Source organism: Oncorhynchus clarkii, chromosome 33, assembly GCF_045791955.1.
Source record: "Oncorhynchus clarkii lewisi isolate Uvic-CL-2024 chromosome 33, UVic_Ocla_1.0, whole genome shotgun sequence".
NCBI lineage: Eukaryota > Metazoa > Chordata > Actinopteri > Salmoniformes > Salmonidae > Oncorhynchus > Oncorhynchus clarkii.
The window spans coordinates 31,532,757-31,555,757 of NC_092179.1; the positions used below are offsets into that span (position 1 = coordinate 31,532,757).

The 23,001-nt window shown below is 41.9% G+C and overlaps 2 protein-coding genes and 1 non-coding gene across 3 annotated transcripts in view; all 3 read left to right on the plus strand.

Annotated features, from left to right (window-relative positions):
• Positions 1-8,142: 8,142 nt before the first annotated feature.
• LOC139393138 (transmembrane protein 19-like) overlaps positions 8,143-23,001 on the plus strand; it is a 30,868-nt gene continuing 16,009 nt past the window's right edge. The window contains exons 1-6 of the mRNA XM_071141504.1: positions 8,143-8,527; positions 8,919-9,069; positions 10,165-10,278; positions 18,845-18,982; positions 19,321-19,397; positions 19,528-19,705. Coding sequence (XP_070997605.1) covers positions 8,940-9,069; positions 10,165-10,278; positions 18,845-18,982; positions 19,321-19,397; positions 19,528-19,705 — 637 coding nt within the window. The 5' untranslated portion in view covers positions 8,143-8,527; positions 8,919-8,939. The remainder of the gene's footprint in view (positions 8,528-8,918; positions 9,070-10,164; positions 10,279-18,844; positions 18,983-19,320; positions 19,398-19,527; positions 19,706-23,001) is intronic.
• Positions 11,077-12,311, plus strand: LOC139393042 (12-(S)-hydroxy-5,8,10,14-eicosatetraenoic acid receptor-like). Its single transcript, XM_071141368.1, has one exon. It carries the CDS (start codon positions 11,115-11,117, stop codon positions 12,072-12,074), a length of 960 nt encoding a protein of 319 aa, XP_070997469.1. The 5' UTR covers positions 11,077-11,114; the 3' UTR covers positions 12,075-12,311.
• Positions 22,748-22,820, plus strand: trnak-cuu (transfer RNA lysine (anticodon CUU)). Its single transcript has one exon. It is a non-coding gene; the product is annotated as a tRNA-Lys (tRNA).

Consider the following 23,001-nt stretch of genomic DNA (forward strand, 5'->3'; position numbering starts at 1 on the left):
TCATAAGTTTTCATTTTGCCTACCGCCCGAAAGCTGTTGGTTTCTTAACGACCGTTCCACAGGTGCATGTTCATTCATTGTTTATGGTTCATTGAACAAGCAGGGAAACATTGTTTAAACCCTTTACAATAAAGATCTGTGAAGTTATTTGGATTTTTACGAATTATCTTTAAAAGACAGGGTCCTGATTAAGGGACGTTTCTATTTTGCTGAGTTTATGTGGCTCTTCTGAGTGGTTCTGTTCTCTTCTGGGTATTGGAAACACACCAATACCCATTGGGTTGATTGGTTGACTGGTTTATTCTGTTAATGTTCCAAGAACTGCCATAGGCTAAGCACAGGACCAAATATTTATTGACCATGGAATCCAAAAGATCCATCTCATGGTTGGTAAATTATGTCCTAGTTTTTCTGTGTATTTCATCTCTCTCTTCTTCTCTCCGTCTATCTTTGAAGTATGCATGCACACACCAACACACACACACACATGCACACACACACACACACACACACACACACACACACACACACACACACACACACACACACACACACACACACACACACACACACACACACACACACACACATGCACACACCAACACACACACATACACCACACATGCACACACACACACACACACACACACACACACACACACACACACACACACACACACACACACACACACATGCACACACCAACACACACACATACACCACACATACACACACCAACACACACACATACACTACACATACACACACACACATACACTACACATACACTACACATACACACACCAACACACACACATACACTACACATACACACACATAAACAAGCACTGCCGCCCCACCGTCCACACACAACTACTGGGAAGCAACAACAAAAAACTTGCTCCCCAAGAGAAGTGCATTATGGGCATGATGATCTGGGACAGTAAAGGGAATTACAGGCCATTCTTTCCCCAAGCAGGCTGAACATCATGACATCACCTAGTTCTGGGAACAGAGGTCTATGTATCCACCCATAGAGATGCAACTGTGTTCTATGTTATACAATCTAACTAGTGTTCTGTGTTCATTATGAATGACATGTCTTCATCCCTCCGTCCTCCACTATACCATGAGACAGACATGTCTTCATACCCCACCATACCATGAGACAGACATGTCTTCATACCCCACCATACCATGAGACAGACATGTCTTCATCACCTCATACCCCACTATACCATGAGACAGACTATCTTCATCACCTCATACCCCACTATACCATGAGACAGACATGTCTTCATCACCTCATACCCCACTATACCATGAGACAGACATGTCTTCATCCCTTCGTCCCCCACTATACCATGAGACAGACATGTCTTCATCACCTCATACACCACTATACCATGAGACAGACATGTTTTCATCACCTCATACCCCACTATACCATGAGACAGACATGTCTTCATCACCTCATACCCCACTATACCATGAGACAGACATGTCTTCATCACCTCATACCCCACTATACCATGAGACAGACATGTCTTCATCCCTTCGTCCCCCACTATACCATGAGACAGACATGTCTTCATCACCTCATACCCCACTATACCATGAGACAGACATGTCTTCATCACCTCATACACCACTATACCATGAGACAGACATGTCTTCATCACCTCATACCCCACTATACCATGAGACAGACATGTCTTCATCACCTCATACCCCACTATACCATGAGACAGACATGTCTTCATCACCTCATACCCCACTATACCATGAGACAGGCATGTCTTCATCCCTTCGTCCCCCACTATACCATGAGACAGACATGTCTTCATCCCTTCGTCCCCCACTATACCGTGAGACAGACATGTCTTCATCACCTCATACCCCACTATACCATGAGACAGACATGTCTTCATCCCTTCGTCCCCCACTATACCATGAGACAGACATGTCTTCATCACCTCATACCCCACTATACCATGAGACAGACATGTCTTCATCACCTCATACCCCACTATACCATGAGACAGACATGTCTTCATCCCTTCGTCCCCCACTATACCATGAGACAGACATCCCTTCGTCCCCCACTATACCATGAGACAGACATGTCTTCATCCCTTTGTCCCCCACTATACCATGAGACAGACATCCCTTCGTCCCCCACTATACCATGAGACAGACATGTCTTCATCACCTCATACCCCACTATACCATGAGACAGACATCCCTTCGTCCCCCACTATACCATGAGACAGACATGTCTTCATACCCCACTATACCATGAGACAGGCATGTCTTCATCACCTCATACCCCACTATACCATGAGACAGACATGTCTTCATACCCCACTATACCATGAGACAGACCTGTCTTCATCACCTCATACCCCACTATACCATGAGACAGACATGTCTTCATCACCTCATACCCCACTATACCATGAGACAGACATGTCTTCATACCCCACTATACCATGAGACAGACATGTCTTCATCACCTCATACCCCACTATACCATGAGACAGACATGTCTTCATCACCTCATACCCCACTATACCATGAGACAGACATGTCTTCATCCCTTCGTCCCCCACTATACCATGAGACAGACATGTCTTCATCACCTCATACCCCACTATACCATGAGACAGACATGTCTTCATCACCTCATACACCACTATACCATGAGACAGACATGTCTTCATCACCTCATACCCCACTATACCATGAGACAGACATGTCTTCATCACCTCATACCCCACTATACCATGAGACAGACATGTCTTCATCACCTCATACCCCACTATACCATGAGACAGGCATGTCTTCATCACCTCATACCCCACTATACCATGAGACAGGCATGTCTTCATCCCTTCGTCCCCCACTATACCGTGAGACAGACATGTCTTCATCCCTTCGTCCCCCACTATACCGTGAGACAGACATGTCTTCATCACCTCATACCCCACTATACCGTGAGACAGACATGTCTTCATCCCTTCGTCCCCCACTATACCATGAGACAGACATGTCTTCATCACCTCATACCCCACTATACCATGAGACAGACTATCTTCATCACCTCATACCCCACTATACCGTGAGACAGACATGTCTTCATCCCTTCGTCCCCCACTATACCGTGAGACAGACATGTCTTCATCTCTGGAAAAGAGAAACAGTTGAGTTTGATATCATTCAACCTCTCCAGGGTATGTGGGACGCTAGCGTCCCATCTGGCCAACATCCAGTCAGAATGGAGTCCTAAGTCAATGGATACTGTAATGGCATTGAATAGAAAACTACAAAACCTACAACAACAAAGAAGACTTCCTGAATGGATTTTTCTCCGGTTTGCGCCTGCCAAATCAGTTCTGTTATACTCACAGACGCTATTTTAACAGTTTTGGGAACGTTAGAGTGTTTTCTATCTAAAATCTACCAGTTATATGCATATCATATCTTCTGGGCCTGAGTAGCAGGCGGTTTAATTTGGGCATGCTTTTCATCCAAAATTCTGATTGCTGCCCCCCTACCCTAGAGAGAATAAAAGCTTACAAACAGGGTTGTCAAAGTTTTTTAAATCATTTGTTAAGATGTATTTTTTTATACATTAAACATCAATTATCTAAAACGTGTAAACTCAAAAAAAATATCAGAATCAGATATGTTGTAGCTTAGTCACTATTTTACATCATCTGAGGTTTTTGTGTTGGGCCCACCATCAGTTGAGACACAACATGCTCTTTGAATACAGGGTGGGTGTCATGTTTTGGCTGATAAATGTACTAAAATAGGAATCAAATTGAAATGTCAACTTTCAAATGGTACCACAAAGATGGTTGGAGGTCCCCACATAAGAGAATGGTACCACAAAGATGGTTGGAGGTCCACACATCAGAGAATGGTACCACAAAGATGGTTGGAGGTCCACACATCAGAGAATGGTACCACAAAGATGGTTGGAAGTCCACACATCAGAGAATGGTACCACAAAGATGGTTGGAGGTCCACACATCAGAGAATGGTACCACAAAGATGGTTGGAGGTCCACACATCAGAGAATGGTACCACAAAGATGGTTGGAGGTCCACACCAGAGAATGTTGACTCGGTGTCCACATCACTAAGGAATTATCATGGTCCACACACACCAACACAGTCGTGAAGAAGGAACGACAATATCTCTTATATCTCTTCTCTCAGCTACCTCACAGCAAGCGGTACCGATGCACCAAGCCTGGAACCAACAGGACCCTGAACAGCTTCTACCCCCCAAGCCATAAGGCTGATAAATAGCTAATTAAATAGTTAACCAAATAGCTACCTGGATGATCTGCATTGACCTCTTTTCACAGACACTGCTGTAACCATTTATTATCTTATTAAATGATTATTTTTTATTTTATGTATTTATTACATTGTGTATTTATTCCTTGTGTTATAATGTTTATATTATTTTTCCTCTGCATTGTTGAGAAAGGGCCTGTTAGTAAGCTCATCTGTCTACACCTGTTGTTTACGAAGCATGTGACCAATGACATTTGAGTTGACTTGGCAATGGACAAATGTATTCAAATGTATTGACCCTCCTGCAGTCCCTTCGCTGTGGATCAGGCATGTTCCCTCCTCTGCTTCCTGAAGTCAACAATCAACTATTTTGTTTTGCTGACATTGAGGGAGAGGTTGTTGTCCGGACACCACAATGCCAGTTCACTTACCTCCTCCGACGCTGACTCGTCGTTGTTGGTTCAGGCCTACATCAGGCCTACAACCGTGGTGTCGGCAGAAAACTTAATGATGGAATTGGTGTGGTGCAAAGCCACACAGTCGTGGGTGAACAGGGAGTACAGCAGAGGACTGAGGACACACCCCTGGGGTGTGGAGGATGACTTGTTGCCAATCCTCACAGCCTGTGGTCTGCCCGTCAGGAAGTCCAGGATCCAGTTGCAGAGGGTAGTGTCCTGACCCAGGGCTCTGAGCTTGGTGCCGAGCTTGGAGGAACAACAGTGTTGAGCGCTGAACTGTAGTCAATGAACAGCATTCTCACATAGGTGTTCCATCACAACACGTTATTTGGTTATTATACAACGGTTGGGTCTACGGTTGGGTCTAAATCCTGAATGCTGGATGTTAAAATGCCTATTTACTCTGTTCCATCTGACTGCGCGATCCACTGTCTCATCGGCCCAGCCAGGCAATTTATAAACTTGATCTCCACTATAAAAAAGCATCTAGACATTATTTCACATGTCTGTTAGACTAACATGTCGTTTTTAACAGCGTCGATTTGAATAAATCTCTCTGACATTTGCAACAAAAAGAAAATCTATATTCAAATTCGATCTCCACCAGTCCCATTGTAATGAACGTGTCGGGGACGAGAGACAGGCAGCGTTTCTCAGCCAGTCAAAATCATGAATCAGTTGGCATCGTTTTGATGGATTTAATATGCTAAAAAAAAAATGTACATTGAAAAAAGGTCAAACAAAACGAAGTGCCGCTAGTTTGCAGACTTTCCTCGACGAACTACCACCCCGGTGTCAATATATCCTCCAAACACCAGCTTCTCGGGCATTATCACCTAAATGCCAACTGCTTGAGAGTGCTTAGTCATTATGAGTATAATGTGTGTTAGACCGAATACATGGGTTAAAATCTGGTTTGAGTGGATTCATGGATCATGGATTGATGTGATTTAAAGTGGGGTGAGGTCCCCCTCTACTGGCCGGATATTGTAACTACAGGTCTACTCCTGAAATAGTCCTCTACTGTCTCGGCCCTGCCTGTGGTTTTGTTGGGTGTTTTGTAACTCTGATAGGCCTATTCATTAATCATTCTCGGTCCAGCCTTGGGGTTTATCGAGGGTTTTTGAAACTTTGATAGACCTATTACTTAATTAGTATGTCCAGCCTGGGGCTTTATCAGGGGGATTTGCAAACCTGATAGGCCTAATTCCTTAATTCATGCTTCTGAATGTTGCATGAATTTCCCCCACATATGTCCCATAGATCAGACGTGGTTATTACTCTGACGTAGATACGATCTAAACGACCCTGGGTTTATAAGCGCGGAAATCGATCCCGCTGCACGGGCATGCTTTTGCGGCACAGTCGATAGCGCGCCGGACCTCGGGCTCGATGGTCGAGGGTTCGAGACCTGCTCCCTGCCTGTTTCATTACAGTATATAAATATAACGTATGTCTTTCAGTTCGTCTTTCTAGAAGGCATTGAAAATAATAATTGGAACGAATAAATCTTTTTAACTACATACTTCTGAGATAATGTCCGTGTGGTTGAACTGTTGGAACCAACACACCACTGTGAAGCCGTGTTTCCTGATATTACAGGAAAACAGCTATTAAGTTTCCTGGTATTATCGGGCTCAATCAAAGAGTCCTCAGTCAGTGGCTGGGGCTTCTTGATATCACGTCATACTACAAATTATTTGACATGCTTTTTGATTCAGGGTGAATCCAAGTCCGCTTTAAAAAGTCACTATGACTGTTTGATTTCAGAAGGTAGTGATAGAGGATTTTCGACCAGCAGACAATTTCGTTATATTTGGGTAGGTAACAAGGGCTTTTAATCATAATGCTTTATAGTGTACACACTATTGTACTTTGATGGTAAACTATTGGTGGTGAGTTTGTTTGTAAAGAGTGTTATGTTTAGCTAATATTTTAACAGAAAACCACTCTGCTCCTCAGAACTTGATCGTTTTATGAAATTGCAGTGATAGCCAATGCCTGCTAATGACTACTCTTATATTGACACACAGGTGAATTAATTGTACATAAGTATATTAAACATGTAAATTAGCTAGTAGCTTAGCTAATACCACTTCCTCGGATTCGATCCACATCTGGCGCGAACTCGGGACCTCAGCCTTGTTCCATTAAAAGACGGTCATGTTACCTTGGGACAGCTAGCTAATGAGGCGATGCAGTGACACCTCGGCTAAGGAGTAAGTTTCACACATCTCCATGTGCTACGCTAGCCACTATAATAAAACACGCCAAGGCTTACACTCTTTATAAAATGTCAGGGGCCTCATTTATCAATATTGCTAGAAACTATTCTAAAATACTACGTATGAACGGAATGTAGAATGTTCCTACGCATAGAAAAAGTGTGATTTGTTACACTTTTTCTATTTAAAATAAATAAACAAATCACACTTTTTCTATGCGTAGGAACATTCTACATTCCGTTCATAAATAGTATTTTAGAATAGTTTCTAGCAATATTGATAAATGAGGCCTCCTATATATATATATATTATATTAATAAATTATTAATTATGTATTAATTAACCTTTATTTAACTAGGCAAGTCAGTTAAGAATAAATTATTTGGGGAACGATATCTGATAAACCAATCTGTACTTTCTGTAAAAAGTACCACCGGTCTCTAAAAACGCGCTCTGCGAAATGCAGTGTGCGCCAGATAATGTAACAGCCCATGATCAGCCATCTCTCATGTGATTTCCATTATCTCAGTCTTTTATAGTATTTCTACAATGGTTTAACTTTAACACTTGCCTCTAATTTAACAAATTACTGTACATTATATGGATTAGTATCAAAACAAATGCACTGATGTGGTCAAATTATATATAGCCTGTCAATATGTGTTGCATGAATTCACAATTGAAATACAATTCAATCGAAAAATTATTTAATTATTACTCGGAACAGTTTCACACATTTTCAACATATATTTTCCACACGCTTGACAAACAGTTCCCTTATTCCAACACTTGACACTGTGCCTACGCATGTTTATGGCTGTGCGTAAATTTACTCAGTCACGCTCAAGCAAACGTTCATATTGATTAATCTCACAATTTGCGTGGAATTTATCCCACGCGTGGTTTATGCACAGATTTGGTTGATACACGAGGCCCCTGAAATTAATGATGTTTAAATGTATGTAAGTAATACATGGATATCCTAATAGTGAAAAAAAATCACATAAACGCTGAATAATATATTTGCTTTTGTATTTATTACTCAAACGTATTGATGGATTTGTGTTTGGTGAAATATTTATTTTTGTGAAATATGAAGTTTTAATCTGACAGATTAGCGGAAGTACGCATGTATTTCTTTAAATCCACATCCGGTTCTCAGTCAACAATGAAAGTGAACTGCTGGGGAAATCATACGGGAATGTGGTATTTCATTATGTATTACGTTTTTTTAGGGAGTTGAGAAAATTGGTTAGGATTTCGACTTTCCCTGTCTTTGGTCCACACTCCAGTCCAGTTGGTGGCGGTAATGCACCTTAAAGTTGGTTTCCAACCGCCATATAAAATCCACAGAAGATGAACAACGAGTCCTATGTTTTGAAATCTGACTCCGCTACAGGACTGTGACAGCTGTGAATCGGTTCATCTCGCTAAGTTATCTTATAGGGAGGGACAAGTTACATTAGCTAGTTGTATTGGCACTTCCCCACAATGGAAGAAGCAGGATACAAAGCCATGGCTTCGGCTACTTCAGGTGCAACCTTTACCCTATTTTCTTTAGCCCACTTTCCGACTTATTAGCTTGCTAGCTAGCTGCTAGTTCCACACCAGTAGACAGCTAACGTTAGCTAGCTAGTTGACTAGCGACTTATGACGCTGTCCGGTCAGTCTTACGTTTTTAGGAGTAATGGCCTGGTCCTACCTAGCCTGGGCAGCTGTTAGTGGGTTTATGATAGAGATCCATAAAGCCCACCAGCCGCTGCCCAGACTAGCCTGGTCCGAGGTCTGCCTGGTGTGTCAATGTGCCCACAGGAGTTGGCAAGACAGTACAGACAGACCTTGGACCAGGCTACTAACTGTCCCCTGTAAGCCATCTGTCATAATAACTAAACAAGTGCTCAAGGTAACGTCGATGACTTCCACAGGTTCTATTCACTTCTTCCACAATGATTTTTGAGGATGAGATACAAATGAAAGAATACCTCAAGATGATGACTGATATGATCGTGTTGTGTGCCACCCTGGCCATCTCCCTCTTCTTCTGGATCATTTCCATCACAGCCAGCACATATTTTGGTAAGAGACACTTGCGTGCGTGGACATGCTCACACACACACACACACCTTGTCAGTTATGTCCAGTGTTTTCCCTACCGTTGTGGGTTATAAAAAGCTTGTTAACCCTTTAAAATAGTAATAAATGTTCTGCATAAATGTCATCAGATCTTCATCGAAGTCCTACTCCTAATAATAGATCAAGTTCATCTGATTTAAACGAATAACACAAAAACAACTGTACTTTTGAATTTCTTTATGGAGAAAATGGATCCAACATTACGTTTCTTTGTGGGGGAAAAAAGTGTGTGAATCTCTAGACGAATGAGCTCAAAGTGGATTAAAGTAGTCAAAAGTTTAGTATTTGGTCCCATATAGAAGATGTTTCAGAACACTTCTAAATTAATCTTGATAGTGCCATGATTAAGAAAAAAATACGAATGAATCATGAATACGGATGAGTGAGAGGTGTAGAGGCTGCAAAACATGCTCACATGCTCTCACCGTTACCCATAAGAGGGGAGAACATGTTTTGTTGCAGAAATAGAGACAATGCTAAAGGGTGCAAACTTTCTCTCAACACTATATAAGCAAGATAGGCCCCCCTTCCTAGCTCTGTTGCTCCCCCCCTTCCTAGCTCTGTTGCCCCCCCTTCCTAGCTCTGTTGCTCCCCCCTTCCTAGCTCTGTTGCTCCCCCCTCCTAGCTCTGTTGCTCCCCCCTCCTAGCTCTGTTGCTCCCCCCTCCTAGCTCTGTTGCTCCCCCCTTCCTAGCTCTGTTGCTCCCCCCTTCCTAGCTCTGTTGCTCCCCCTTCCTAGCTCTGTTGCTCCCCCCTTCCTAGCTCTGTTGCTCCCCCCTCCTAGCTCTGTTGCTCCCCCCTCCCTAGCTCTGTTGCTCCCCCCTCCCTAGCTCTGTTGCTCCCCCCTCCCTAGCTCTGTTGCTCCCCCCTTCCTAGCTCTGTTGCTCCCCCCTTCCTAGCTCTGTTGCTCCCCCCATTCCAGAATATAGACAAGGAGAGATGGTTTCAGTAGTAGATGTTTGTTAAAGAGGATGAAGCACGACTTGATGAAACACTGATTATTAGCTAGAGGTATAACCTAATTCAATGCGTCATTCCAGGCACTCTCCAGCCGGTGTCTCCGTGGCGATGGTTGTTCTCCATCCTGGTTCCTCTGACTCTCACCACACGGGCCCTGAAGAAGAGGAGTCTGGACCACAGCGGAGCCCTGGGAGGTAAACAAACAATAGAACATAAATCAATGAATCAAAATAAAACCTTCCTGCTCATGAGGTATTCTATGACTTTCAGCGGAAGAACTTCCCGTGTCTTCACCTTGTAGTTCTGTGTGTTTTAATCAATCAAAACGTGTTATGACAGCCTCACCTACATGTTAATTCCCACGGATGTGTTGTGCAACCAGAGGCACGCCCCTGCACTTACTTAGGCCTACTTCATGTAGGAATTCAGCAGGGAGAATATGTAGCGAATGAAAAAGATCACTTTTATAAACAGATATTTAAGTTAACCAGTCAGTTAATTCTTATTTACAATGACGGCCTACAGGGGAACAATGGGTTAACTGCCTTGTTCAAGGGCAGAACAACAGATTTTTACCTTGTCAGCTCGGGGATTCGATCCAGCAACCTTTCGGTTACTGGCCCAACGCTCTAACTACTAGGCTCCCTGCCGCCCCAATATGACAAATATGGGGGAAAAAATAGTTGTTGTGTGTTGATGCAATGTCTTCCACTATATTCTCAATCCCTCGTGGGACCAAATGCTTATCTATTGGTCCTGTGGTGACTCGCCTACTCAGGAATGGAAGGTGCTCAACCAACAAGTCTGAACGGTTTACAACGGCTGCCTGGGGGGGGGGGGGGGGGGGGGGGAATTACTTCCAGACTGAAGTACAGTCCTTCAGTGTAACCAGGTCTGCACACGGAATAGGAGCTTCCCTTAAACAGACTCACTTGGCGTTGAGGACTCTGGAGGACTGCTTTTCCTTAAGGATTCGGACAGGATCAGGCTTTGACTGTAAAAAGGGGGACAGGTTTTGCCAGTTCATATTATGGAAGAGGATCTTCTGAATGATAACTGCACAGCAGACAATCTGCCCTTGTATACATTCTACGCCTCTGTGATGATTGTGGAGTTCACCCTGGCTCTGCCTCTTAACCTCTCCGTGCTTTACCTCTTCATCTTCAAGCTGGAGTTCTGGAAACTGAACTCCAACAACCTTTTCCTGTTCAATCTGGTGTTGGCTGACCTTCTTCTGCTGGGCTGTTTGCCAGTGAACGCCTACAATTTTCTTCGCGGAGAGCGGCAGAGTGTGGACGGAAAGATCTGCAAAGCCATGCTCTTCATGCTGTTTCTGAACCGAGGCGCCAGTATCGGCTTCCTGGCTGTGATTTCACTCGATCGCTACTTCAACGTGGTTCATCCTGGGAACAAGGACTTTGTCCTGAAAAAGTCCCCTCATATATCTGTCGTCATCTGGCTAGTACTGCTCCCTTTGACTATCCCCACCATGCTGAAGTCCGGCTGCTGTGGCAGTCATGGGGACATCACTGACACTCTGAGAGAGGTTGTGTTTTTCACCCAGATTCTCATCCCTTTCTTTGTGTTGGTGTACTGCACGGTCCGCATTGTCAACAGACTCAACAAGAAGACAGTAGGTGACCGGACCAAGCTGCGTCGAGCAGTGTTTCTGGTCACCTCTGTCATACTGGTCTTTTCTTTCTGTTTCCTGCCTTGTACCATCGCTAGAATTGTTCTGTTGATTGTCAGAGCCATGGATTTAGAGAACGCTGAGAATATAGCTGTTCAGGTCTACGATGGTTTCATAGTTTTTTCCCACATGGACTGTCTAGTGGACCCAATTGTGTACTGTTTAAGCAGCACTAAGTTCAAACACCTCTACCTGACAACGTATTGCCCCTGTCTACTGAGAAACAACGCAGAAACGGTTGAAAGAACAAACCCGACACGAACCAACTTAAATCTAAAACGCAACAACAACACACTGTAGCTAGTAGTCTAAAACACAACAACAACACACTGTAGCTAGTAGTCTAAAACGCAACAACAACACACTGTAGCTAGTAGTCTAAAACGCAGCAACAACACACTGTAGCTAGTAGTCTAAAACGCAACAACACACTGTAGCTAGTAGGTAATGATACTTGTGGGTGTGGTTGTGGTTGTGGGTGTGGTTGTGGGCGTGGCCACAGTTTTTAAAGAGTTTCTTGCAGTTATACACTTTCATGGGGCTGAGAATGTTTTTTTTATTTTTTATTTTTTTATTTTAAAGATCATTTCCTGCAATTCTACACATTTTACCATGGCTTATGTCGTATAACTAAAACTTTGTTAAAACAAGTCTATGAGGCCCCATGCCAGGACATTTTTTAAAAACATTTTAGATTCTCTCTGTGTAGTTTTTTATTTTGGTGATGGTTAGTTCTCAAAGATGATCTTATTTAAAAAGATATCGCTCCATTTATCTTTTCTACATACTTTCTATCTGGTTTTAGTCGTTATAAAGTTCACACTGAAAACGTTTTCACCATGTTGATCTGTTTTGATGTGGCGGCCCGCCGCTGCTAAATGAATATAGGGGAAGCACTGGCATGTTCAGCTTTTGTTTGCCAAATCAGACTGTGATTCAATACTGGTTTCTGTTATGATCAGTCATCGGTTTCATTCACCTGTGATATCATCATGTTACACATATCATCATGATGCTGTTACTAATTGTCTGTGTCAAATAAATATTCTCCTCAAATGATGCTCCCATAAAAATGATTGTTACTACTACTACTACCAAGACAACAACAGCTGATAGGAGCTACCCCCTCCTCCCTTGGAGAGGTAAGACCACATTATATACTACTACTACTACTACTACTACTACTACTACTACTACTACTACTACTACTACTACTACTACTAGTACTACAACAGCTGATAGGAGCTCCTCCCTTGGAGAGGTAAGACCACATTATATACTACTACTACTACTACTACTACTACTACTACTACTACTACTACCAAGACAACAACAGCTGATAGGAGCTACCCCCTCCTCCCTTGGAGAGGTAAGATCACACTACTACTACTACTACTACTACTACTACTACTACTACTACTACTACTACTAGTACTACAACAGCTGATAGGAGCTCCTCCCTTGGAGAGGTAAGACCACATTATATACTACTACTACTACTACTACTACTACTACTACTACTACTACCAAGACAACAACAGCTGATAGGAGCTACCCCCTCCTCCCTTGGAGAGGTAAGACCACATTATATACTACTACTACTACTACTACTACTACTACTACTACTACTACTACTAGTACTACAACAGCTGATAGGAGCTCCTCCCTTGGAGAGGTAAGACCACATTATATACTACTACTACTACTACTACTACTACTACTACTACTACTACTACTACTACCAAGACAACAACAGCTGATAGGAGCTACCCCCTCCTCCCTTGGAGAGGTAAGATCACACTACTACTACTACTACTACTACTACTACTACTACTACTACTACTACTAGTACTACAACAGCTGATAGGAGCTCCTCCCTTGGAGAGGTAAGACCACATTATATACTACTACTACTACTACTACTACTACCACTACTACTACTACTACTACTACTACTACTACTACCAAGACAACAACAGCTGATAGGAGCTACCCCCTCCTCCCTTGGCGAGGTAAGACCACATTAAATACTACTACTACTACTACTACTACCAAGACAACAACAGCTGATAGGAGCTACCCCCTCCTCCCTTGGAGAGGTAAGATCACACTACTACTACTACTACTACTACTACTACTACTACTACTACTACTACTACTACTACTACTACTACTACTACCACTACTACTAGTACTACAACAGCTGATAGGAGCTACCCCTTCCTCCCTTGGAGAGGTAAGATCACACTACTACTACTACTACTACTACTACTACTACTACTACTATTACTACCACTACTACTAGTACTACAACAGCTGATAGGAGCTACCCCCTCCTCCCTTGGAGAGGTAAGACCACATTACAGTTGAAGTCAGAAGTTTACATACACTTAGGTTGGAGTCATTAAAACTCGTTTTTCAACCACTCCACACATTTCTTGTTAACAAACTATAGTTTTGGCAAGTCGGTTAGGACATCTACTTTGTACATGACACAAGTCATTTTTCCAATAATTGTTTACAGACCGATTATTTCACTTATAATTCACTGTATCACAATTCCAGTGGGTCAGAAGTTTACATACACTAAGTTGACTGTGCCTTTAAACAGCTTGGAAAATTCCAGAAAATTATGTCATGGCTTTAGAAGCTTCTGATAGGCTAATTGACGTCATTTGAGTCAATTGGAGGTGTACCTGTGGATGTATTTCAAGGCCTACCTTCAAACTCAGTGCCTCTTTGCTTGATATCATGGGAACAAGCCTGGTTCATCCTTGGGAGCAATTTACAAACGCCTGAAGGTACCACGTTCATCTGTACAAACAATAGTACACAAGTTTAAACACCATGGGACCACGCAGCCATCATACTGCTCAGGAAAGAGATGCGTTCTGTCTCCTAGAGATGAACGTACTTTGTTGCGAAACGTGCAAATCAATCCCAGAACAACAGCAAAGGACCTTGTGAAGATGCTGGAGGAAGCAGATACAAAAGTATCTATATCCACAGTAAAACGAGTCCTATATCGACGTAACCTGAAAGGTCGCTCAGCAAGGAAGAAGCCACTGCTCCAAAACCTCCATAAAAAAGCCAGACTACGGTTTGCAACTCCACATGGGGACAAAGATCATACTTTTTGGAGAAATGTCTTCTGGTCTGATGAAACGAAAATACAACTGTTTGGCCATAATGACTATTGTTATGTTATGAGGGAAAATGGGGATGCTTGCAAACCGAAGAACACCATCCCAACTGTGAAGCACGGGGGTGGCAGCATCATGTTGTGGGGGTGCTTTGTTGCAGGAGGGACTGGTGCACCTCACAAAATAGATGGCATCTTGAGGGAGGAAAATTATGTGGATATATTGAAGCAACATCTCAAGATATCAGTCAGGAAGTTAAAGCTTGGTAGCAAATGGGTCTTCCAAATAGACAATGACCCCAAGCAAACTTCAAAATTATTGTCAGGATTAAATGTCAGGAATTGTGAAAAACTGAGTTTAAATGTATTTGGCTAAGGTGTATGTAAACTTCTGACTTCAACTGTATTTACTACTAGCACTACAACTACTACTAGTACTACCACTACTACTACAACTACTACTAGTACTACTACTAATACTATAACTACTACTAGTACTACCACTACTACTACTAGTACTACCACTACTACTACTACTACTAGTACTACCACTACCACTACTACTACAACTACTACTAGTACTACCACTACCACTACTACTACTACTAGTACTACCACTACCACTACTACTACAACTACTACTAGTACTACCACTAATACTATAACTACAACAGCTGATAGGAGCTACCCCCTCCTCCCTTGGAGAAGTAAGACCACATTATATACTACTACTACTAGTACTACTCTTGATGAGGTCAATTAATGAATACTTTTTATATGGTGTGAGAGTATTTGTATTAAATTCAAATTATACATACTGTACATCTCATTTTATGATATCTATATGTACTGTCTGATAATATTCAGTATCTATATATCTACTGTATAATACTATTCAGTATCTACAGTGCATTCAGAAAGTATTCAGACCCCTTGATTTTTCCAAATTTTTGTTACTTTACAGCCTTATTCTAAAATTGGTTATATAGTTTTTTCCTCAATCTACAAACACAATACCCCATAATGACATCACAATACCACAGAACCTTTACTGAGTACTAAAGCTTTGGCAGCAATAACAGCCTGAAGATTTCTTGGGTATGATGGTCCGAGCTTGTTAAAACTTTGGCAGCGATAACAGCTTAAAGACTTCTTGGGTATGATGCTCCAAGCTTGGCACACCTGTATTTGAGGAGTTTCTCCCATTCTTCTTCTCTGCAAGTGTGCCTTGAATTCTAAATAAATCCCCAACAGTGTCACCAGCAACGCACCATCACACCAACACCTCCATGCATCACGTGGAAACGACACATGTGGAGATCATCTGTTCACCTCCTCTGCGTCTCATAAAGACACGCCGGTTGGAACCAAAAATCTCAAATTTGGACTCTTCGGACCGATTTCCACCGGTCTAATGTCCATTGCTCGTGTTTCTTGGCCCAAGAAAGTCTCTTCTTATTATTGGTGTCCTTTTAGTAGTGGTTTCTTTGCAGCAATTCGACCATGAAGGCCTGATTCACACTGTTGATGTGTCTTTTACTTAAACTCTGAAGCATTTATTTGGGATGCAATTTCTGAGGCTGGTAACTCTAATGAACTTATCCTCTGCAGCAGAGGTAACTCTGGGTCTTCCTTTCCTGTGGCGGTCCTCATGAGAGCCAGTTTCATCATAGCGATTGATGTTTTTTTTGACTGCGCAGATTGACTGACCTTCATGTCTTAAAGTAATGATGGACTGTCATTTGATTGGCTCAAAGGCATTAACAAGAAAATTAATTCCAAATATTAACTTTTAACAAGGTACACCTGTTAATTGAAATGGATTCCAGGTGACTACCTCATGAAGCTGGTTGAGAGAATGCCAAGAGTGTGCAAAGCTGTCATCAAAGCAAAGTGTGGCTACTTTGAAGAATCTCAAATATAAAAACGTATTTTGATTTAACACTTTTTTTGGTTACTACATGATTCCATATGTATTATTTCATCGTCTAAAACTTGTACTGCATAATACTGTTTTATACATGCTTTGTTTGTTGATGAAACAAACAGGACAATGTTCAATGTTTCCACATTTTAATTAGTTATTTTGAATATGAAATGCCAACCAAATAAAGATTGCCATTTCAAAAGCCAAGACTGATTTGATAAAGTGAATGATTTTGCTGCATGGAAACAAAGAAACAGCAAGCAGAAACTGAGCATAAATGTTTTAAAACATCCTTAAAAATATTTAATTTAATGTTTTATCTTCCTAATTAAAAAAAAAAATGTGTTTATATATATTGATCCATCAAATCTCAAACTCACCCAACAAATTATTAGGGGAAAAAACTATTAAAGAGGTACTTTGGGATTTTGGTAATGAGGCTCTTTGATCTACTTCCCCAGAGTCAGATGACCTCCTACCATTTTTATGTCTCCGTGTCCAGTATGAGGGAAGTTACATGTAGTTTCGTGAGCCAACGCTAACTAGCATCACCCATATACTTCAAAGCAATGTGCTATCTACATCTTAACTTCCTTTATACTGGACATAATGTTATCCGAGAGTTCATCGGACTCTGGGGAAGTACATAAAGGGCCTCATTGCCAAAATCCCAAGTATCAGTTTAATTAAGAGTTTCTGTTGGGTGTTTCAATGCTATTATTCATTCTAAGATGCATTCCACACAGTTCCAGCAGCCCCAGGCGTGTGCGTGTGAGAAGAGGGGTTGCCCCTGACGTCAGTCGCACGTTAGCCAGGCCATCAGCAGTCCTCGTGATCTGGATCTGAGAGGAATTAATTAGTCACCATTCTTTTAATCAGGGTCTGTGCTGAATCACATTATTCAACTGACTAAAGCAGTTTATTCATGTACTAATTGGTACATTCCACAGCAGAATAGCCCATAAATATTTTTTGGTATAGCGGATTGTTCTGGCAATTCTCACATAGAAACTGTGAGGAATGTTCTTTTGACATTTTGTATCCCAAACTATTTTTCAAGAAAATCATGAGGGAGGTGTTTAATTTGAGGCTCTTTTTAAACCTATCCATGCCTCCTGTAAGACCCTATGACCCTTGAACCGTACATGATACAGACAACATCTTGGAGTCAATATACTCATTATAGTGTCCTCTCAAATATGGAGTACATCTAGATTCAGAAATAAATGTTATCACATTTACTTTACCCAACATAACAAAAATATGAATATTAATTCAACAATATACTCCTCAAAGTGGGTTCTCTGGTATTTTAAGATATAAACCATTTTATACATAGAAATGTGCATTATAGGTAATTGACCAATGACATGATTGCACATTCAGCAAATCACCAGCAGGGGGAGTTTCAAGAAAACAACCGTTTTCCCTCCATTCACTGTGTTGGTGTTCATAAACTGTATCATAACTTAAATCAGCAGAGAGCTCTGGTAATGTGGTGTATTTGTAGAGTATATTGTTCCAAACAATGTCTTTTAAAATTAACTAAATCAAAAAAAAGTTACTTTTCAGATATCCATATGAATATTTAATGTTGAATAATAAATGAATGTAAAAATAATTATAAAAAATAAAAAATCAAGACATAGCCATATGGCACACTATAAGGAGTATATTGACAACAAGATGTCTGTATCGTGTACAGTTCACAGATCATAGGGTCTTACAGGAGGCATATATACAGTAGGTCTAAAAAGGGCATAAAATGGCCACTTTCATCATGATTTTCTCAAACATACCGAGAGAGTAGAGGTTCTGTAGTACTGTTCTGATAAGGTAGTTTAGACCTAGTTTGTAACCCGGTCCCAGATCTGTTAGAGCCGGCTCCCGTGGTCATAACAACGGCCGAAAAGAGTTGGCTATGAACAAGTACAAACAGATCTGGGATCAGGTAAGAGTGAGTTGTATTGTTTTCGTGCTTTTGTTCCCTGTCCCCTACAGCCCTGCTGGTCGGCTTCATCCTCACCATGGCCAACATGAGTTTCTTCTCTGCCCTGCTGGCTTTCTTCATCACTTCCTCCAAGCTGACACGCTGGAAAGAAGACGTCAAGAAGAAACTAGACTCTGACTATAAAGAAGGTAATGAGTTACAGCAGCTAGGCCAGCGGCTAGGCCAGCGGCTAGGCCAGCGGCTAGGCCAGCAGCTAGGCCAAATGACTCTCAAGAGATAGTCAGGCCACACTTCAGTAAGCAACAGCCTGCTACTGGATTGCATAGTCTACCTCAGTCAGTAATATCTGGTTTAAAAAAATAAAAAATAAAACACCTGCTTATGTCATTTGTCCTTAAAGGGATAGTTCACCTGTTTTGAAGTGTATCTTATTTAACAAGGAAACCCACCCCCGGGGAAGTCAAAAGGAAGTGAAACATTTTGGAGGTGAACTATCATTTTAATGTGTGTCCCCTTTGCCCTCCAGGTGGTCAGAGGAACTGGGTGCAGGTGTTCTGTAACGGTGGTGTCCCCACAGAGCTGGCGCTGCTATATATGATCGAGGTCAATCAATCAATCAATCAATGAATTATATATTTGAATACATATAACAGCTGCCTCAGCCAAGTGAGCCGACCACACATCTATCACTCATCTGAGGTTATTTCCTTTGTGTGGTCCTGGTTCTAATCAGGTGGGTCCAGGGGAGATGCCGGTGGACTTTGGGAAGCAGTACTCAGCCTCCTGGATGTGTCTGTCTCTGCTGGGGGCCTTGGCCTGCTCTACGGGGGACACCTGGGCTTCAGAGGTGGGGCCCGTCCTCAGTCAGACCAAACCCCGCCTCATCACCTCCTGGAGAGAGGTCCCTACAGGTACACACACACACACCTGGGCATCAGAGGTGAGGCCCGCCCTCAGTCAGACCAAACCCAGGCTCATCACCTACGTAAAGGGCCATAGAGAGAGTGTGTGTGTGTGTGTGTGTGTGTGTGTGTGTGTGTGTACACACTACCGTTGAAAAGTTGGGGTTCACTTAGAAATGTTGTTTGTGTGAAAATTGTTTTTTTAAATACATTTTTTGGTCCATTTAAAATAATATCAAATTGATCAGAAATACAATGTGTAGACAGTTAATGTTGTACATTACTATTGTAGCTGGAAACGGCTGATTTTATATAACAACAACAAAAGGGAATATCAACATAGGCCCATTATCAGCAACCATCACTCCTGTGTTCCAATGGCACGTTGTGTTAGCGAATCCAAGTTTATCATTTTAAAAGGCTAATTGATCATTAGAAAACACTTTTACAATTATGTTAGCACAGCTGAAAACTGTTGTGCTGATTTTAAAGAAGCAATACAACTGGCCTTCTTTAGATTAGTTGAGTATCTGGAGCATCAGCATTTGTGGATTCAATTACAGGCTCAAAATGGCCAGAAACAAAGACCTTTCTTCTGAAACTCTTCAGTCTATTCTTGTTCTGAGAAATTAAGGCTATTCCATGAGAGAAATTGCCAAGAAACTGAAGATCTCGTACAGCGCTGTGTACTACTCCCTTCACAGAACAGCGCAAACTGGCTCTAAACAGAATAGAAAGAGGAGTGGGAGGCCCCGGTGCACAACTGAGCAAGAGGACAAGTACATTAGTGTGTCTAGTTTAAGAAACAGACGCCTCACAAGTCCTCAACTGGCAGCTTCATTAAATAGTACCCGCAAAACACCAGTCTCAACGTCAACAGCGAAGAGGCGACTCCGGGATGCTGGCCTTCTAGACAGAGTTGCAAAGAAAAAGCCATATCTCAGAATGGCCAAAGAAATAAAAGATTAAGATTGTGTTATTTTGCCAATCTTAATCTTTTATTTATTTGGCCAGTCTGAGATATGCCTATGTAGATATTCAATTTTTAAAAATCAGCCGTTCCCAGCTACTATAGTCATTTACAACATTAACCATGTCTACACTGTATTTCTGATCAATTTGATGTTATTTTAATGGACAAAAAAAAAATGTGCTTTTCTTTCAAAAACAAGGCCCTTTTCTAAGTGACCCCAAACTGTTGAAAGGTAGTGTATTTATGTCATGTATGTCAGTATGAATGCCAGTCAAAAATGTGGACACCTACTCATTCCAAGATTTTCTTTATTTTCACTTATTCTACAATGTAGAAAACAGTAAAGACAAACTATGAAATAATACACATGGAGAATCATGTAGTGTTAAACAAATGAAAATATATTTGAGGTTCTTCAAAGTAGCCACACTTTGCTTTGATGACAGCTTTGCACACGCTTGGTATTCTCTCAACCAGCTTCATGAGGTAGTCACCTGGAATGCATTTCAATTAACAGGTGTGCCTTGTTCATTTGTGGAATTTCTTTTCTTCTTAATACGTTTGAGCCAATCGGTTGTGTTGTGAAAAGGAAGATAGCCCTAGTATACAGAAGACAGCCCTAGTATACAGAAGATAGCCCTAGTATACAGAAGATAGCCCTATTTGGTATAAGACGTAGTCCATATTATGGCAGGAACAGCTCAAACAAGCAAAGAGAAACAACAGTCCATCATGACTTTAAAACAGGAAGGTCAGTCAATCTGTAAAACATCATGAACTTGAAAAGTTTCTTCCTGTGCGGTCGCAAAAACCACCAAGCGCTACGATGAAACTGGCACTCATGAGGACCACCACAGGAAAGGAAGACCCAGAGTTACCTCTGCTGCAGAGGATCAGTTCATTAGAGTTAACTGTCTCTCATGAGGACCGCCACAGGAAAGGAAGACCCAGAGTTACCTCTGCTGCAGAGGATCAGTTCATTAGAGTTAACTGTCTCTCATGAGGACCGCCACAGGAAAGGAAGACCCAGAGTTACCTCTGCTGCAGAGGATAAGTTCATTAGAGTTAACTGCACTTCAGATTGCAGCCCAAATAACTCTGCTTCACAGAGTTCAAGTAACAGACACATCTCAACATCAACTGTTCAGAGGAGACTGTGTGAATCAGGCCTTCGTGGTCGAATTGCTGCAAAGAAACCACTACTAAAGCACACCAATAATAAGAAGAGGCTTGCTTGGGCCAAGAAATACGATCAATGGACATTAGACCGATGGAAATGTGTTCTTTGGTCTGAAGGGTCTAAATTTGAGATGTTTGGTTCCAACTTCTGTGTCTTTGTGAGACGCAGAGGAGGTGAACGGAAGATCTCTGCATCTGTGGTTCCCCCCGTGAAGCATGGAGGAGGCGATGTGATGGTGCTTTGCTGGTGACACTGTCAATGATTTATTTCGAATTCAAGGCACACTTAACCAGCATGGCAACCACAGCATTCTGCAGCGATACGCCATCCCATCTGGTTTGCGCTTAGTGGGACTAACATTTTGTTTTTCAACAGGACAATGACCCAAAACACCTCCAGGCTGTGTAAGAGCTATTTGACCAAAGAGAGTGATGGAGTGCTGCATCAGATGACCTGGCCTCCACAATCATTTGACCTCAAGCCAAATGAGATGGTTTGGGATGAGTTGGACCGCAGAGTGGAAAAGAAAGAGTGGAAAAGCAGCCAACAAGCGCTCAGCATATGTGGGAACTCCTTCAAGACTGTTGGAAAATCATTCCTCATGCAACTGGTTGAGAGAATGCCAAGAGTGTGCAAAGCTATCAAGGCAAATGGTAGCTGCTTTGAAGAATATACAATATATATACTACATGATTCCATATGTGTTATTTGATCATTTGTCTTAACTATTGTTTTACAATGTAGAACATTAAGAAAACCCCTGGAATGAGTACGTGTCAACTTTAGACTGTTATTGATATAGAGAGAGAGAGTTCAGACCCTGTTAGGTCTGTCAGTGGGCAGGGTTGGGTCACGCCCTGTGAGGTCTGTATGTGGGTGGTGTTATATAGTGAGGCAAGCCCGGCTAGCTCAGTCGGTAGAGCATGAGACTCTTAATCTCAGGGTCGTGGGTTCGAGCCCCACGTTGGGCGCTAAGCTTTTGATTCGAAAGCCTGTCTTCTGATAAATGCGAGCAAATCAGATGTGTTATTTACCAACCTGGTCTGACAGTTATTACATGTTGGTGTGTTATTTACCAACCTGGTCTGACAGTTATTACATGTTGGTGTGTTATTTACCAACCTGGTCTGACAGTTATTACATGTTGGTGTG